At 36.9% G+C, this 19153-nt stretch overlaps 1 protein-coding gene across 5 annotated transcripts in view; it reads right to left on the bottom strand.

Annotated features, from left to right (window-relative positions):
• Positions 1 to 3131: 3131 nt before the first annotated feature.
• The window catches only part of YLPM1 (YLP motif containing 1), a 36183-nt gene continuing 20161 nt past the window's right edge, over positions 3132 to 19153 (bottom strand). For 2 of the 5 annotated variants that reach the window (XM_063398995.1, XM_063398996.1), the window contains exons 8-21: positions 18569 to 18661; positions 18031 to 18205; positions 17727 to 17872; positions 17183 to 17370; positions 16561 to 16623; positions 16151 to 16270; positions 15693 to 15869; positions 15393 to 15476; positions 15082 to 15165; positions 13496 to 13582; positions 10444 to 10495; positions 5500 to 5630; positions 3888 to 4067; positions 3132 to 3532 (exon numbers count right to left, since the gene is read on the bottom strand). In XM_063398995.1, coding sequence (XP_063255065.1) covers positions 3921 to 4067; positions 5500 to 5630; positions 10444 to 10495; positions 13496 to 13582; positions 15082 to 15165; positions 15393 to 15476; positions 15693 to 15869; positions 16151 to 16270; positions 16561 to 16623; positions 17183 to 17370; positions 17727 to 17872; positions 18031 to 18205; positions 18569 to 18661 — 1547 coding nt within the window. In that variant the 3' untranslated portion in view covers positions 3132 to 3532; positions 3888 to 3920. The other 3 variants (XM_063398997.1, XR_010080565.1, XM_063398998.1) reach the window with 3 other exon arrangements.

Here is a 19153-nt window from a genome sequence, read left to right as displayed (position 1 = left end):
ATGATTTTTAACTATTCAACTGAATTAGATGTGGGCTTTTTGGGGATAAGTTAATATATGTTTCAGTGTAATGTCACAACTCTACTTTTCCAATTCAATCCTTTCAGAAAAGCCTCTACTGAAATCCTACTCAGTATCTCCACGGTTACCTAAACGGTTGCTTAGAGATTAAAAGCTTCTGAAAATAGTTAAAACAATGCCTTATGAAGAGGTAAGAGCAGTGATGTGTTCCATGTATCGACAGACAGGCAAGGAAAAACTAATGGACAGAGTTAACAGAGATGATTGAAGCAAAGCTCAAAAAATGCAAAACCCAACTTGATGTGTGAAAAGTAAAACTAACTTGTACCAATATCAGTTCTTCCCTTCTAAACTCTGAGAACTAATAATGCAAGGTAAGTTATTTATCTTTGTTGATGTAAACATTTGAGGAAACAGAAAAACAAATTTCTAGAGCTGATTTCAGCTGAGAACTGAACTCAGCTCTTATTTGACTCTTTTTTACCACAGTCAGACCATCACACTTAATGAGCAATCCTACAGTAAAATACAAGGTGACTGAAGATGACAGCTGTGCTCTATTCACACAGCACAGCATGTTGCACATTCCCTTGCAAAAACCCCACGTATTTCTCTCATGAGACAGGTAGCTTCAACATTAAAAAAACAAACTGACTTGAAAAAACCCGAAGTGTCGTAAGAAACTGCAATTCACAGAAAATACTGTTTTAACAGTCAACTTCGCTTAGAAGGTAGCAACTCCATTCTGCAGCAGCTGATTTTTTTCAGAGTTGAGTTTTTCAATGTGATACACAGAAACAGCTCAACTTAGAGCTAGCACAATTGCATGCATGGTCAAAATGGATCATTCCATGAGAGTGCTAGATGCATATCTTCCTATTTAGTTATCAATGAGAGCTGGTATTCATTCTGCTCAGTGCTGTGAATGGTTCTACTGACAATATTCGTGAGCAAACGAGTAAGAACTAAATCAGGATCAAGACAGTGTATTCTGTACTGAAGGACCTCCCAGACAAAAGCAAAATCACTGATCACCAACCTCTGGTTAGGAGCCAAGCAAGGGACTAGCTAGCTATTCTCCATTCTGCCAGCAGAAATGATGATTTTTTCCTTTTTGCTTGATTTCTTCTGTCACTGAATGTCTAGAGTATGTTGAATCTGCTATAGGTTGTAGTTCTGGCATAAGTTATTTTCTCTCAGAGCCACTTCCCATCAAGAAGTTGAAGACTGATCTGCTAAACATTCAAACCAACTGAAAAAATGGCAAAGATTACAGATATATTGATATTTCTGTACTAAAGAAGGGGAAAACTTCTGAACTTCAGGAAAACAACAAAACCCAAGCCCTTCAGCCTTTTCTGGTCTAACAGTGTGACAACATTCTACAATAGTAAGCTTTCTTAACTGAATTTTGCTTTAAACTTCAAGGTTGATATGTTTTCTATCTGTTCTCATCTGAGTAAAGTATAATTTTACATATATTCTCTGCCTCTTTTTCTTTAGTTCTACATGCACCACAGAATAAACAGCATGACATAACCTCTTGGTATTATCTGCTAAAATAATTTCAAAATTCGTAAAATCAGTAACATTATTATAACTTCTGTCAGACACTATCCATTTGAATGCTCCAGAAGTACTCTTTAATCTGGAAGAAAAAAATGTTAGAAAAGAATCTGGTACAGTTGTATTAGCAAAAATACAGACAAAATCACTATCAGTTCTTAAGAGTCAAGAAACAGCATCAATTCATGGTGTGTTACAAGAACTCCAGTTTTGTTATGGAAAACTGAGTATAGACTGAAACCCATTTTACACATACCTGACAGCAACTTCTCCAAAATGAAGCTCACCTCATTTCCACAGCAATACACAGTACTCATTTCAACTATTAGTTTCCCTTTGTCAACAATTCTCTGTCACAATTCAAAGAGTACTTACTTAGCAACATTTTGAGAAGTATGTATACTATATAAAAATGTGCATTTAATACCTTCTATTTAAAAAATGCTGCATTCAGGGAGCTCAATTTTCTTGTATTAAACATATTCAGGGCATAATACAAATTTAGCTATTCCCCTTGTTTACTAAAGAACTTTTAATCATGCACCACAGAGAAGGCTGAGAAGCAGCCAATAAACCAAAACATTTGAATGGCAAACAAACTCATCTATTACAATCATGCTCTCCTTTAACAACATGAACTACCACCACACCTGAACAAGCTGATTTACCAATCTAGACGCAAAGCACAATGTAATCACTCAACAGAGAAGGAAAATTCAGGACTTCATTTTCTTCCCTCAGAAGGATCAGGAAAAAAAATTCAATTCACCATTAAAACAGTAATCATTTTCAGCTTTAAACCTCTTTCTTGGTTACAACATCGTCAACACAAAGCATTTGCTTTGAAACCTGGGAGGACAAAAGAAAGTTTTCATCAGCAAACCTGATGCTCTGCAGAAGTGATATCCCAGCATCTGTGAAGAATCTGTACCACTCTTAATAGTGTGGACTGTTATTCATTCATCCTTTTTTTTTTTTTTTTTAAGCTTGACACATTTATCAAAGGAAAAGAAGGGTATAACTTCTGGTCTTTGTCACTTCCTTGAATGATGTATCTCTGTGACTCACTAGACTTATGAATGGAATGAAATACCCTGATAGGGATCAGTGTTGACTAAAAGACATAGTAAGACCAAAACCAATTTTCTAGGCTGCCCCTCAGAGAACTCTGTAGTACTTGTTTTCATATTGAGCATTAAAGACAAGTTTTTCATGTGCTGCTACCTTGAACATTACAAAACCACCCAACAGAATTCATACTCACGTAGTAATGAAAACTTGACATAATTGAAAAATTACAATTCAAACATAATGATATTTCTAGTTTCCAGGAACATGAACTCTTAAAGGCCAGCAAGACCTGGGGTCTTAATGGATCTGTCTATGAGAAGAAGAGCAGGTGAAAAACCTAGAAGACAGTACATCTGTACATGGACAGTACATGAGCACAGTACATCTTCCAGGTAAGGATGGTTCTGAGCACTAACAGGTGAACACAGACCACATTTAAAACAAAAACCATACTCTATGGTCCACCAAGAACACCGAGTTTATAGTGAAATTTATTGTTCTGCTTCCTAGTACAATAAGCTACAAGGTACATACAGTATAAAACGAGAACATCCACAGAGCAAAGGTGATAAACATTCTGTGATGGTACAGTGGAGGTAACATCTGTCTAATCCTTCCACTTAATCCCACAAAGAGCAGCTAAAACTAATGACCCTCCCCCTCCCTCCCCTCCAAAAATATTAAAAAGTAAACTGTCTCTCTCACTTAGGAGCAGTGGGATTCAATGAGTTTTTTTAGGACACTGGTTATCTACCAGCATCTCAAGAAAATTGCTGAAACTAAAGTAACAAAGAAAAACTGTGAAGGTGGGAGTGACATGACCCATGCAAGATGTTCATGACACCTTGGTTCACTTCTCCTCAGAGCAAATGGCCTGTAAAGAAAGGAAAAGTTTGTTACATCATGTAAACCAGCAACTAACGTGGTTAGAATTAAGATATAATAGGCAACACCTGAACTCAACAGGACTAGTAGATACACAGCTAAAGTACTCTTAATGAAACCACATGATTCCTTGTAATAAGGCTGGGAGATTTGATAGCTGATAATCTTTATTGTCAGGTGCTGTACAGAAGGGTGCACATTGACACAGGCACAGCTGACACCGATTATACAAAGTTCCAAATCAAATAGCCTTGGCTGGGAGACCTCTAACAACGAGGTGAACTGCAGCCTCAACTCTTGGAAAACATCAAGGCTATAAACACACAGGAAGACTGAATATTTACCTTAAAGGCACAAAAATCCACGTAACCACTTTTTCATATATACTTGGTGCGGTTGAGGGCTCTCTCGGCAAGGTGACCACTTTCATCTGTTATCTTCTCCCAGTCGGTTTGTCCAACAACAAAACCGATGGCCCTTTTCCTGTCAGCATCCTTCTTTTCTTCTAGATCTGCCCAGCGCACCTATGGAGAACATCCTATCAGTACAATAATCTTCCAAGAAATCCTGATATGAGTCTAGGCCTTCCACTCTAAGTAAGAATACAACAATACTGATTTCGACTCATTTGTCTTAGAACAAGTGTTATTTTTTTTTTCTGATAGGTAAAGAGGGAAATTATTTTTAGTTGAATATACCAGGTGTTTTCTATGGAGTAGAAGAAAGGCGCAGATAAGCTTTTTCCATTTCAGTGCTATAGTTCTGAGAGTTGTAGAGTAACTACTACTCTTCTATATATAACTACAGTTATTTCTCTGTTCAAATCAATGCTTTCTGCAAGAAGAATTATCCAAGACTCATTTACTCTTCTAATTTTCTGGGAAATCTGTCTTTCAGCTGCACAATGGAAACATCTAGAAGATGACTATGAAAGCCAGTGTTGAAGATCAATCAGCAATGAATAAATGAAGGACAATTTTCTTCTCTATCTTCTGTGACACATTTCTATTTAAATTTTTCCACTATTTCTTTACACTAATTAGCTTTTCTTTTTTTATAATACATATATTATTTCCCCATCTTTACATTTCCATATCTGCACTGCACCTCTTCATGGTAATGCAGATCCCTTGCATTTATCCTGTTCAAACATACACAGTGACCACCCCCAAATCAAGACACCGATGGGAGGGAGAGCAACAGGAAAGAGGGAGGGAGAGATGCAGTGAAGGAAGGCTACAGTCCAGAAACTCAGCTGAAACACACCATTGCAGGACAAGAAAAAAGAGTAAGTGAAAGAGCTCTTCTTTGCCATACTGATTAGTCTCATTCAGACCCCTGTGGTACTGGGGAACGTAGCCTCATCAATTTTCTGCCAGCACATCCCTATCCATGGTCTACCTGGATTTCCCCTGACATTTCTACTGATAAGCAATGTTAGTTTTCTTCCACCATCATCTCCTCTGCCAATGCTTTAAGTATCTCCATTTCTCTCAGAAACGCTGTCCAGTACTATCAGTTTTCTATTTGACATTACAGAGCAAAACAATACCCAAACACTGACAGTTAATTCAAATTACTTCTAGTGGCAAAAGCTGGTCTTTCTATTTTGGAGAGAAAAAAAAAGTATTGCCTCTTTCTATTACCTCTCTTTCATCTCTCTCTACAATTTTCCCCCTCTTTTCACAACAGATTTTAAACATGCAGCATTTTGTATTCAGACCATGTCATGCATAGTTAATCTGTATTATCTACAATGCCTAGCTCTGTTATAACTAATATGTTTACCTCTGGAAGACCCTACTTGCAAGCATAATCTCTTACAGAATCTAATGGAACAGCAAAATGAAAAGTGAGTCAATGAATTTCCCATATTCACGGACATTGAATGACTTGATTTGACAGAGACCATCAAAGGGTTATATACAGACAGTAAGTCATTTGAAAATTTATTACCCTTTTCTTTCCAGGTTCAGAAGCACGTGTATCATAGTCATCTGGAAGCTGCAGATAATCTTCTATCCTGCTGGCAATTGCTTCCCAGTCACGTTTTCTTTTAGTGCCAGTCCGCAAACCATCCAGCTTGTCTGAGAACAAACACAGAGCCTCAGCGTTAAGGGAGATTATTTTTTCTGTATTTACACAAACAAGACGAGAGTGGAAAACTTTTCAAAAGAACAAGTGGCAGAATTTGTCTTTTCAAAAGAACGAGCAAGCAAGACATCCAGCTTGTCTTGACAGGTATAGTGATGAGAGTTGAAATAAACTAGAGAAGACTCAACACAGTTTTCAAGTTTTATTGATCTTTCACATTAACTGTGTGGCAATAACACTCAGTGTTGTTTTCTATGTGAAGGAGAAAACGTTTGCTCTTCTGGATCTATAAGGAGTCTGTCCTTACAGGTACAATATCGCCAACATAAGCTAGGAACCACAGAGCCATCTTTCTGTATTTGAACACAATACTAAAGCTGCAGCATTTTCCCCAAATTTGGGGATCAATACTGTGTCAAACATGGCATACATGCAGTATCAGGGAACAAGTGGCAATTATATAATTTAATGCATCAAAGACAAGTTTTTGAGGTACTGTTTCTGCTAAACAAAATGCTCCTTGGAAAGCCTGATCTTCCCCTTTTTTTTTCTCTCCCCATAACACAAACCACTTAAAAAGTCTTCCAGGACTGGGAGAAAAATATCTCAGAATCTTTTCTTTCATGGTGTAAGAGGGCAGTCATGAATATTTGAGCAGTACATTTGTCCAACAGTCCTCATTTTCTTCTTTTTCTTATTGAACCGATACAACATGAGTAGAAAGAATTCCATTCCTAGGTTCTAAAATTTTATTCCTCTTTAGACACTGATTCTCAGTAAAGAAAACAACACCCTGAAATTATGTGGCAAACTGTTTTTGGAAAGGAGATGAAACATTCATTGTAAGATTATGAACAACAAACCATGAAAAGGAAAACCGGCTCAGCAAGTCAAAAGAAATTCTGTTACTTCTGTCAATTTAAACTACCAATTTATAAGCCAACAATTCAAGTATGTGTAGAAGGAACACTAAGCTTGGCAATTACATTCATTAAACCATTACCGGTGATGTCAGAAATATTGTTTCAGAAGTCAGTGTTGTAATTAAGTTCACTCACAAAAGGCCTCAGAAACAGACCAAATACAAGGCAGCATTATTTTCCGGATAGCAGATGATGATGTTCAAAGATATGTACTTAAAGCATCTCAGTTCAGAGATGACTTTTTTACTTAATATGGGAGAGAGAAGAGTAACAATGGAGATAATGTGAAGCAATGGTACTGTAGACATGCTAGTATAATTAAAAGGCCATAAACTAATGAATTGTTTCTCCCTCATACAGCTCAAAACCTTTTAAAGACTCTACTTTTGCCCCATTTCCCTGGACCAGATACAGAACTTCTTCTAATAAATCATTATAACCCCCCTGCTTTTTTAAATGGCCAACATTTAAGAAAAATGTTCCGAATATTTGTATCTATTACATAAGTTAGTTAAGATTCTTCTTTTGCTCTAAGTTAAATCTGCCAAATTTGATGCTCAAACTCCATAGAAAGGTGACACTCCCTCTAGAAGACAATATTCCTCTTTTATTCCAGCACATAATGTAATTCCACTGTTTCTCCGTATTGCGTTCAATCAGTGTAGATCATTGGTGGCATTAAGCATTTTCAGAAAAAAATAACATTGAAAAGGAGATCAACAAACTCATTGAGGAGCGTTTAGGAACATGAAGAAGTGAAAATTGTGGAGCTCTCTTGTTGGCAAATACCTGTAGGCAGACATATTCCTGTTGGAAGGAAGTTATGATGCAAGCTCACCTCATTACCGAAAGTAAGTTAAGTCCCCCACTCCCTGCTGCACACCAAACAACTAAAACATCACCAAGAAATGTGTAATGCTCAAACATCAGTAGAGGAGCTCACAAGCTGTTCTGAATATGTAGTTCCCCTCTGTCCCTTTTTGTTACTGCTACACAGAATTTATTTTAAAATGTTATGTCCTTCCATGTTTGAAGCTGGATTGCTATTCCAAAGGAGTCTGCTTCCATCCAGACTATTGCGGTTCAAGGTACATGTGTCATGCAGTAGACACTACACAAATGTCAAAGGATTATTTCAGAATATTCTTTTCTGAAAATGTGACAAGATGCCATTTTGTAACACTGGTACTTGTGGTTATTTATGGCTGGTGATTATTTAAACTACCAAACATCATTCTATTATTTTGAATTTAAAAACAACAAAGCAGCAGCATTTCTGAAAACCCACAAAACTTAAAAACTCACCTTTAGAATTTTTAAAGTAACATCTGAAAGCACTTAATTTAATTAGCTCCTTCAAAACCTAAATAAATCAGTTAAATTTTGTCCTTGTTATACAAAAGCCACAAAGTTTTATGTAGAATTCCAGTGTAATCTAGAGCAAATTTTACAATGGTATCAAAGTTTCAGCTACAGCAGAACTCATTTCTCCATTCCTGAAAGCTTGTAGAACTTGCCACTTACCTTGAAACACAACATTGCACTAAACACTACTGACAAATTTTAAAAATGAGAGTCCATTACTTTAAATTTCAATATAAGAACCTGTGTGCACTATGCACTGAGAAGACCCATGAACAGACTTTCAGAATAAAATTGTGGCTGTGCACAGCACATAAGGAAATGATAAATCACACACATACTCAAGAGGAATGTAAGAATAAAGTAAATATGTGTTAAAGTGAGAGCTCTAGAGTATATGTTTGGCGATTGTCACAAGTCAGTGTTTCCAGCTAAGGAACTAAAACTTTTCAGACATTTTCTGAGCTTAATTACAATCAGCGAGATCTTACTATGCTTTCCTGTAACAACATCTACCCAGAAAGAAAACAAAAAAGCAAAACAAGACCCAGAGCATCCTTTTTGGAGTCTGCACTTGTGTCATTCTGCAAATGTGTGCCCTCCAGGACTAACGCAATAAACCTAATGGGCAGGCCAGCTCCCAGGAAGTAACTCAGTTTTGGAGTAAATAATGCATACCACAGTTTACATGCCAATCCAGAAATAATTATAATTGGCCATCTTCAGCAAAGTCTTATTGTGAACTAAATATAGTAACTCTTACTCACAAACTGCAAGCACTTCTAATGTACACCTTGAGGTGAAAGTTGTCTGTCTTGACAGAGTAATTTTCCAAAGAAACTGCATTCATTACATAGGAATGCCTGGCTTCCTTAAAACCTAAGCTCTGTCAGAATTTACTTTTAATCTATAGTCCTACATATATGTAAAACTGAATCTAGAGGGTAGTTATAAAAGTAAAACTGTGAAACAGATTTAATAGAAAGCCCTTCTCAGCACATGGATCTGTGTCTTGCAGCATTTTAAAATCCAGTTTGTTAGCAAGTTTGCCTGTTGAAGGATTATTTCAACAGCCTTGCAAGTAACTTGCTTCAGCATAAAAGCGACTCTGCTGCTTGCTCCCCATTTAACACTTAAGTGGAGACCATATAAAAATCATGTGTTTTACATTATGGAGTTTTCAATACGGAAGGAAACGCAACACCATTCTTTGCATAAACTTAAGAAATAATTCTGCATTATTAAATAAATCATTGCTTATAACAAAAATGCAGAACAACCCCAACTAAATTGTCTAACTGCCTAGCTGTTCGGTACGCCAATATCATTGAGTACAAGATGCCTCTGCTTGTACTGCAGGTGCTTGTACTGCACATCATTGATACAATCCACAAGTACTTATATGACTTAAAAGAGAGCACAGCAGCAGAAGAAATGGTGTAGCTAAGCCCTTAACAGCAAACAGTGAAAGGCTGCGTTATGTAAGCCAGACCTTCTAATGCTATTTCTATGGTGCAGTTGCAATTTTGCTTATTGGAAAGTTATGAGGCACAGGGCTGTACCACACATGAAGAAGCAAACCTCCAAATGTTAAGACATGCTGTGTCCCATTTAGGTATTTGTGACTTCTCACAGACATGATATAAAAATAGCAGTTCTGAGCAGACTGTCTAGACAAAACCTTCATTTAGAACTTTTACTGTTCAGTAAAAAAAAACACAATACTGATCATAATGACCAGAAACCCCTTTCCATGAATAATCCTTTCACCATAGCCATGGTGCATGCATTTCTGCCTGAAAGTTGCTTTTGACTTTGACAGAATCCTACTATCAGCACTAATGAGAACAAAAAAAGTACAGCAAAAATCGTGCCCTTGTGCTCCCAGAAAGTCCATTTTGCATACTACTAAGAAGAATTCTATTGCTCTCCTGGAACTGCAAAGCATAATGAACTTTTAACTTTTCAATGCCTAAGATGTGGAAAAGATATACTGACACCTAATCATTCAGAACCAATTTCAGAGCATGCCACTACTTTGTCCTCACAGATGTAAATTTTGAAAAGTGAGAAACATTTTCAATACAGTTCAGCTATGAGGCATCTCTCCAAGAATGCAAGAAGTTACTGATGACACTTAGGAAAAAAGGTATGCAATATGAAAAAGAGTACAGTGCAATGTACGTTGACTCTTCGCTGATATAAAAATAATAAACACAGAAAGATGAAGAATATAAATACTGGTTTTTTTTTAAATCTGAGGACAAAATACTTTCCTTGAACAAATGGAACAACAATTAATGAGTATAAAAAACACTGATGATTATAAAGTAGTAAAGTCTCCTGCCTCTGGCAGAAGATAAACTCCTTCTCTGTATAGACGCTTTTACAGTTTCAGACACATGTATGAAATCAATGCATTTATTTGTCTTTGTAAGGAGGCACAGTAAAAACAAAAATTCAGGTCTTGCAAACATCATTAGATACCAACTATAAGAAACAGGAAAAAATAAATACCCACCTAGCTTTGCCTCAGAAGTGTCCATCTCCCATTTGCTTTTCGGAATGTAACCCTAAATCATACACAGAAAGAAGCTCGGAGGATTAGAGAGAGACACATATGCATATCACTTTTGAACTGGAAACAGCATTACAATGGGAGTTTAAGATATTTCTTTTTGTAAGGCACAATTTTATTATCAGATGGGGACCAATTACTTGGTATTTCAGAACTTCTGCATCCACTTCCAATACAGTGATTTCAGCAGCCCTTGCAAATCATTACAAGAGTGCTGCCCTCTGCAAACAGAACTCCAGAGTAAGTCTAACAGACAGCAAAGGCACTGTGTGCAGTTACTGTATTGTATTATCCCAGGTGGCAAAGTCACTGCAACACAACTTTCAGGCATAAAGCATATTCAAAGCTTTACAAACACAAATGAAGGAGTTACCGTAAGCTTTTATGAACACATTCCCAGATTTTGAACACACAAGCTTCACTTACTCCTTTTGAAGGGACATACTGAATTCATGTAAGAGTAGTTAATCCACAATTAAACTTTTTTTTGTTTAAATAAGAGTATCTGCTGAGTCACTGGGATTTAAGTATTACTTTTCATTTTAAAATAGTACTCTTGGCGCAATGATTCTTATAAAACAATTTTCCCTACAAATAATGTCACCATGTGTAATGATCTTTAGCCAGTTTATTCTTTGTAAATCAGCATAATAAAAATAAATTTGGCAAAAAGGTATTTATTTTAGTTAGCTTCTTGTTATATTTTCTTTTTATATTCTTTGACAAATAAATTGTTACTAAGCAACCCTCATTTCAGCTGTTCAGATTTGGTATAAAAGTACTTATATTCCTCTGCAACCACATAAAAAAGCTCAGGGTAGGGAATGGAAGCCCTGTGAGAGTTTTATTGTTTTTTAGAATGTTTTCTAATAGAGAGGAAAAAGAACTAGAAGATTTCAAGAAGAAAACAAACAAGCCACAAACCAGTTTTATTACACTAACTTTGTTCCTGCTTTATTTATAGTTTGCTTCCACTGTGGTAAAAATATATGTGTATTTGTTAATACTATGTGTTACTAAATTAGTGTATTCCAGTAAATTCCAGAGAGCCACACTGCATTTGATTATGTTCAGCACTGCTCTTAAGAAATCCTTGAATGACCTTTTTTCTATCAAGCATATATCAGCTACTTGAGGTTATCAGATCTCTGGATTTTCTTGGTTTTAATCAAATATTTAATTAATGCAAATGAAAACAGTTTGTGCTGCAATATTTTCTTGTAACAAATAAATAAACTTCCAATATGTACACGTGTCTATACATTTAAACAAGTTGCACTTCAAAGCTCGCTTAAAGTTTACACCACAGCTAAAAACCTGCATTAAACAAAGTAATGTGTGACACACTAGTGAGAACAATTAAGTTAAATGTATCAATAATTCATACCATCAAGCACAGAAAAGCAGGAATTGTCTGAATACTACAAACAATCCTATGGGAGTTGATAATAGCAACAAGAGTGACTTTGATGGTGTGAAACAGCCTATTGTGTGCTGAACCTATATAATATCCCGGTCCTTAAATAGGATAAGCAAAGATTCAGACTTTATCCTTTGGTACAAGACAGTTGGATATTTCAAGGATATCTGCCAGATGGCAGGAGGTTCAGACCTTCCTTTTCTCATAGGATTAAATGCAGCAAAATGAACTGCAGAACCCTTATCAAATGCTCTCAAAAAGGCAAGAGTTACCAAATACAGTGCCCTGTTCCACTTTCTGTCTGACATAATTCTCTGAGATTAGCCATCTGACTGAATTTCAGAGATTACAGACAGCAGATGATGCCTTGCTCTTTTCTGTATCTTGTGAATCTGAATAGAACAAATTCTTATATGCAGATTACTTTTAGTTATTTAATAATTTACATAGTTTTCACCGCCAAGCTTTGTCTTTATCTCAAAGAAAAGGCCTATTGTTATAAGTGCAATACATTAGGACACTCCCCCGAACCCATAAACACACACACAAATTTATGCACAGATGTCTCAAAAGCTAAAGACTTTCTCTTTTAGCTATAGGTCATAGAAATGGGACTAGCAGCCATATTCCTGTAAACATGGATGCGTCTTTGAAATGTTCTAATCACACTTTATGCAGTCTCGTATTCTGTGCCAAAGAATAATTTAGTAAAGAGAATAAATGAGTCATGTTGAAAAAACCAGACGTTTATTAGAATCCACTTTTCCTAAGCTTTTTAAAATTCTGATTTCAACTGCTTTCTGACCTGCCACTTCTGAGGAATAGTAAATTTCCATCAAGGAAAAACACTTTGCTCAGCTCAGACATTTTTGGTTACTTCCTGTTTATTGAACTTTAACTGCTTGGTTGTGGGAACCAAGATTTGAGACGTTCAACTCATCAAGGCACGGACCAGTTGCAGCTCCAACACATACCAAGAAGTTACAGCAGGAAGCCTTTTGTAGCCCTTTAAATACATACCTAAAAAAGCCAGTCCTCAGGGTAATTCTATAACCTTTATTTATCCAAGAGGCCTAATGCCTCACCTTGGAAATACCACCTGACAAAGTCAGTCAACCGTGGCAGAAAAAGCAGTCTTCATAAATGTTGTCATATACTGTGACAGCTGAGGAGAGTTCTTTAGACACGTGAAAGGAAATAAGCTAAATAAATCTTTGCCCATTGTTCCCATCCCTCCACTTCATGTAATTTTTACATGATCTGGAAGACAGATTATCTGGAAGACAGCACTATTATGTACTGAAATTAAAAATGTCTCTAAGAGGCACGTTATCACGCTCCACTGACAATACTGTTTGTTGCACATACTCACATATTCTTAGAAAAAAATTAGGAAGAAATAATATGATTTATCATTAAAGTTCTCCTAGCAATGTTTAAATAAAAAACTACTAGAAACATGTGTGTTAAGATCGCACTGCTAAGAATGGCAATGTGTTGGCATTTGCAAGACTGAGATTCTCCCTCAGACACATTAATGAACAATTTGTTAGAGATGGCTGATGTGTCTCCTACCAGTTCACTTTCTTCCTCCTCTGCTGTGTCCTTCTTGACTTCTTCTTTCTGGTCTTCAATATTTGCATCAAAATCCTCCATCTCTACCTGTTCCAAAGCACATGCACAGACTTACAAGGCTCTGCCTGACTTTTCATTATTTTCTTCTTAACAGAGTAAGTAGAGATGTCCACATTCAAATAGAAAAGAAAGGATTCAACTTTGAAAGTATGATGATACAACATATATGAATACTGTGTCCATTCTGGCTTTGCTCAGAAGCATATTCTCTTCTAGCAACAGAGTGACAAAGAATATTCTTTGCAAAGATTTTCTGGGGAAAAGCAAAAATTGTTCATTCCCTTCCTTCACATGCATTCCTTGTGTTACCACTATCCGTAAACACCAAGGTACTTCTCTTGCTTTCCACACAACCACATTTCAAAGCTTACAATCGCAGAAAAAGTTCTTAAACTTGCCACTTATACATATACATTTATACTTAACTGGAATGGCTGTCTCTGCATAGAATATATCTACTGAGCCTTTACCTTTTATATATTTTAAAATCACAGTAAAGAATAATAGTAATCACAGAGTTCAGCATAACAAAATACAAGAATGCTTGAAAACATACATCTAACTCTGCTCATCTAATGCAATACTTTCTGGCCTCCACAGCTGTACTGGGGACTCATGCATATACTCTGGAATACATAAAACTCTCCAAGTATGTACAGGTCTTTACATAATTTGCAGAACCTTGTAAATCCTAATCTGCTGCTCTCCGAGTCTACTTTAGAGTGGAATCCTTTGCTGTCCTCTTAAAGATTACTATTTTCCAGTAGAAAGAATTTGGAGATTCAATAATAACCTGCTAACATAATGACAAACTGCAAAGACCGTCTGTCTACTTGAGCAGTCCATCAGTTTCTATGGCCATGCTAAGAGCTGTTCTGACAGCAACAAGCAGCTATGGTTCATCCACAGATCACACAACTAACACACTTATTCATACCAAGAGCTCCTGACACAACTGCCAAAAAAGATTACAACAGTACAGTAAGCTGACACACCAAAGATGCATGTCACGGCAAACTGCAAATGAAGTAAAAAGACAATTGTAGCCTTCTGCTACATGTTAATTATTTCTTCATTCTCTGCTAAGCATCTGTATTTCTCAAAACAAGGACTGAGTTCAAATTTTTTTTTATTTCTTTATCTTACTTTCTTCAACACTTTCTCAAAATATCTTCTAAGTAATTCAGTAATCTGTAAAAAGTGCTGAGTTTCACCTAAGAGTGCAAAGATTCTCTTTAATCTTCTTAACTGGTATTCAACAGTTGCTAAGAGCCAAGTGACATCAGCTCTTGCTCAAAGATACCCAAGTCTGAGCTCCAAAAAGGTGATAAAATGTAAAAATGAACCTTCATGTTTGGGGTAGTTGATAAGAATACCTGAATACACTTTCCTGACACAGTGATTCTGGCCTTCTAAAGTGCCTTGCTTATAACTGCCATGCTGTGATTACATCTTTGTCTTCTTCATATTTTCAGTACAGTCACATTGACCTAATCTGTAGTTCTAGCAAGCACAGAGATTCTCACCTCTTCGATAGCAGCATCCTGCAACAGAGAACGAATGTCCAGGCGCATCATGTGGCGCGGTGCTGCCTCCCAGTGATCAGACATCTAACAAGACACACAAAAATGAAGCACCTCTAAAAATCTAACAGATTCCTTAGAAAACTTGGTTTCTGATTGCTAACAAGATGTATCTGTACTTCAGTAATTTTAATGAATCTCATGAAATAACTACCAGTACTTCTTAGAGGAAAAGTGTAAGCATTATGTAGTCTATAGTTTTCAAAAAACAGCGGGCCCAAAAGCACAATATGACTCCAGATGTATACAGTTACCCTGCTGATATCCTTTAGCTTGCGCCCATGAATATTCCTCTTGGAACATGTCTGGTTATCTGCACTCATTTCAGCTAAGTAGACCTAGAAAGGAAAAGACAATATTAAATCTTGCAAAGCAATTTTTAGAGTTCTTTTTCTACCCTGTGATACATTCTACAGTTGTACACTTTCAGAAAGGTAAACTTGCAACTGTACACCACAGCACTTTTTCTGAATGTGGGAGACACTTTCCATCAGAAGTTTAGAAATATCAGTATATGGCTGTTAGCAAGTTCAATGCTATTTAGGCTACATTACCTCAAACCCCTTTGTTTTTGCAGCACTCCAAAACTGTTCGAAGTGTCGCACTCTATCATTGATAGCATCAAGGATAATGAAGGGAAAGAAGCCATCATCCAAGGTCTTTTTGAAAGTTTTAAACATGCTGGTACGATAGGTCTCCTCCATATCAGCCTCATATTCGTATTCCATCACCTTTACCAAGGACAAAAGCATTAACACAGAGGCAATCTATAAAATGGCTAATATTCAACACCTGAATGTCATGACCACAAAGTACACTAGTGTGAGAAAAACACCTTCCAGGTCAGCTTTTAAGAATTTGCTCATACCACCCTAAGTTATATGGGCTTGTTTTGAAAAACAGCCCAGTGACCTTTGAACTCTTCCCAACCCACAGACTGGAATTCTGATTGCCACTCTTTTTCCAGAATGTCTTGTTTCTTTGTCAAGAAAAGCAACAGAATTAAGACTACCTTCTTTTTAACTTTTTTCCCTGTATCTGGGTCTCTCTCCTCTTTCTCCACTTCAGTGATAAAATAGTCATCGAGGCTGAGCACTCTTGGTGCAGGTCCTCCACATTCTACTTCCTTATCCTGGGAAGAATGCAAAAAGAAAGCATATACCTTTGCTGTAAAAATTCCATTCTGCTACACAGGATCTTCAAAATACTTTTGGTCAACAGCAGTTCCCTGCTCAAAACTCAAAACAAGAGGAGAGTAGTATCCCTCCTGCTTGCTAATGGTGATGGAGAGTCACACAGCACATGGAGACATGGAACATGAAATAACAAGAGAGTTGAATCCCAGGCAAACAGAAAGCAAACAGCAGAGGAAGCACATGTAAAAGACAAGCAGCACGACACAGTGAGTGCCTGTTTACATACCCTGATGAGTTTTGCTACATGTGTCTTTCCACTGCCAGGTAACCCTCTCATGATGATCACAATCTGAAACAAAGATCATATCAGAAGATATGATACTGTACTACATTTAACAGACTCCCTTGTGCAAAGATTTTCTTCTAGAGAATTATGTCTGTGGGCTCCCATTTTGTGTGTCATCAAGCCCTCACTGTCTGTTTTAAAAACCAGGCTGTGAGAAATGGTAGTAGTTCCACATAATTCAGAGGGTTTTTTTTGATGTTAATCATCTCAGCAGTTTAGGCTGCATGTTATAGATCTTATTCAGTTTCACTGATTTCTTTCATTCAACTTAATGAACCTTACCTAATTGTTTTATAGTCTAAATTGTGTTCTTTCTCATATAACATTGTGCATTGCTAAATCTCTGTGTGAAGACAAGTCTTTCTCCTGATACATCCAAAACCAAAGTGAAGACCTCAGAAGAGGTCAAAATACCCAACACTCTAGGCATTTGCAAAGGAACTAAGCTAATTTCAAGAGCTTCCTCAAATGTACACTTGTTCCCAACATATTACATCCACCAGCATTTTATCGAATACAGACCTTGTAGAAACTGACTGTTGCTTTCAGAATGTATACTCACCCTCTCTGGCCTGCTATCTCGTCCTGGTGGCTTTAAAATATCATCTACATTTTTAGATTCTGGCTTCCTTTCTACTCGTGGAGCAGGTGGTGGCTGACGAGGCATTGATGGGGCAGAAATAGGAATCCTTTCCTCAGGGTAATTTCTACGATCACCTTCAAATTCCAGTGTTTGGACAGAAGAATTTTCTTAGTTCAGTAAAATAAAAAAATTAAGATGTTCATACTCAGCTGAGGTGATTTAAAGAGACCTTCATTATTTTAAGTTAAATTCACAGATAAGTCCTCAAAATAATTAAAATTTATGCTCTTAAACCTATTGCAATCAAAGACAGTTTTTAGCAGAGTATATAGCTGTTTCATTCATGATCTCATCACCACTGAGAAACAGAACTGAATGCCACCACCTAAAGAAAATTTCCTGAATTATATATGCTGAACAAACAAATACTACAAATCAATTAATCTTCTACCAATTAATCTTCACCTCTGCAAGTCCATTATTTTTCATATTCTAGCATGACTTCAAGATTGAGAAACTGTACCTCCAAACATGGAAGGCCCATGATCATACGCTGGACGATCTGTCTTTCGTTCATATGGTGGTCTTTCAAAACCACCTCGCCTGGAGGACAGATGGTCTTTCTTGTCACGGTATGACTGAGTTCTTGAAGGTGTAGTAGGAAGAACCCTGCCAAAAGAGCATTTAGCGTATTTTGTGTATTTTTGTGAATTTCCACTATGGATTCCAGAGCGAAAGGCACATGTACCTCATATACAACATGGACAGCCTGATACACAATACAGCCTCAACTGTACTGATTTCCATAGTGTTCCAAAATCACGCACCTATCATCTCGGGGATGCCGCTCTTTTTCAAATCTCTCTCGCTCGTAGTCCATAGAACCACGGTCTCTGTGCAATTCCCGCTCTCTCTTGAAATCCCGATGATCTGTGCTGGAATTACCTTGACGCTCAAAATAGGGCTCACGATCTCTTTCTCTGTTGTAGCGACCTGGATGCTCTGAAGGGAGAAACCCATGGAAATCCTAACTACTATTTTGGAAAAAGAAGGCAACAGGTAAGAGTGCAAGAGAAGTACATGATATGGGAGTTAGGATGGACTTAATCAGACACTCCTTTCCAAACCGTGACAACCATACCATGCGATCCTACTTAAAGCTACAAAACTGAATTTTTAAAGTGGCTAGGTTATTGACTGTAGTAGTCCTCTTGAAAATACAAACTGTTATTCTTATGGACCTCTGAAGGAAACTAAGTGGTTGTAGCTTAAACAAGAGTTACATAGTTTGAACAAGCTTTTAGTGTCTTACAGCTTTTCTTAAGAGCTAACTAACTGTTTGAATGCTAGCCAAGCATGTCCTACCTTTTTGAAATGTTTGCCTGTCTGGTAGTGGTTCTGGACGAAGGGTTACCCTCTCCCCATATGGAATCTGTTCCACTTTACTGGTAGTTATATCTGGTTGAAAATAAACAAAAAAATAATTAAGGTTTTAAAACACGTCTTGCATTTTCTTTCCTCTTCATGAAAAGTAATCACCCAATAGCATTAAAAGTGACTAGAACAAACTACCATAATTTCCTTTAGTGGATAATGCAAAAAGAGCTTTACATAAATAAACAGTGCCATGGTTTTTAAAGGCTGAAATGGGTTTGTCTGTATATATGTAAACCACTCAATCTTAACAATGGGACTTCTGTTTTTTCAGGTGAGTTCAGGTAGCATGCAGTGTCAGAAAACTATAAAATGCTCTGTGAGTTTCAATAACTCACAGAACTACTGTAATGTCAAGAATAGTAACTGAAAGTCTCACAACAGTGACATTTTTTCTAACAGCTTTTAGTAAATCATCTACTTAATGGAACAGATATGGCTTCCTGTTATGGTAATTTAGAGAGAAAAAACAGCCTTTAAATGACAATGCACAATTTAAGAACTTCTTTATGCCAT

This window comes from Prinia subflava, chromosome 5 (genome assembly GCF_021018805.1).
Source record: "Prinia subflava isolate CZ2003 ecotype Zambia chromosome 5, Cam_Psub_1.2, whole genome shotgun sequence".
In the NCBI taxonomy this organism is placed as follows: domain Eukaryota; kingdom Metazoa; phylum Chordata; class Aves; order Passeriformes; family Cisticolidae; genus Prinia; species Prinia subflava.
The sequence above is the reverse complement of the archived record's forward strand: the minus strand, read 5'-3'. Positions and strand labels throughout refer to the sequence as shown.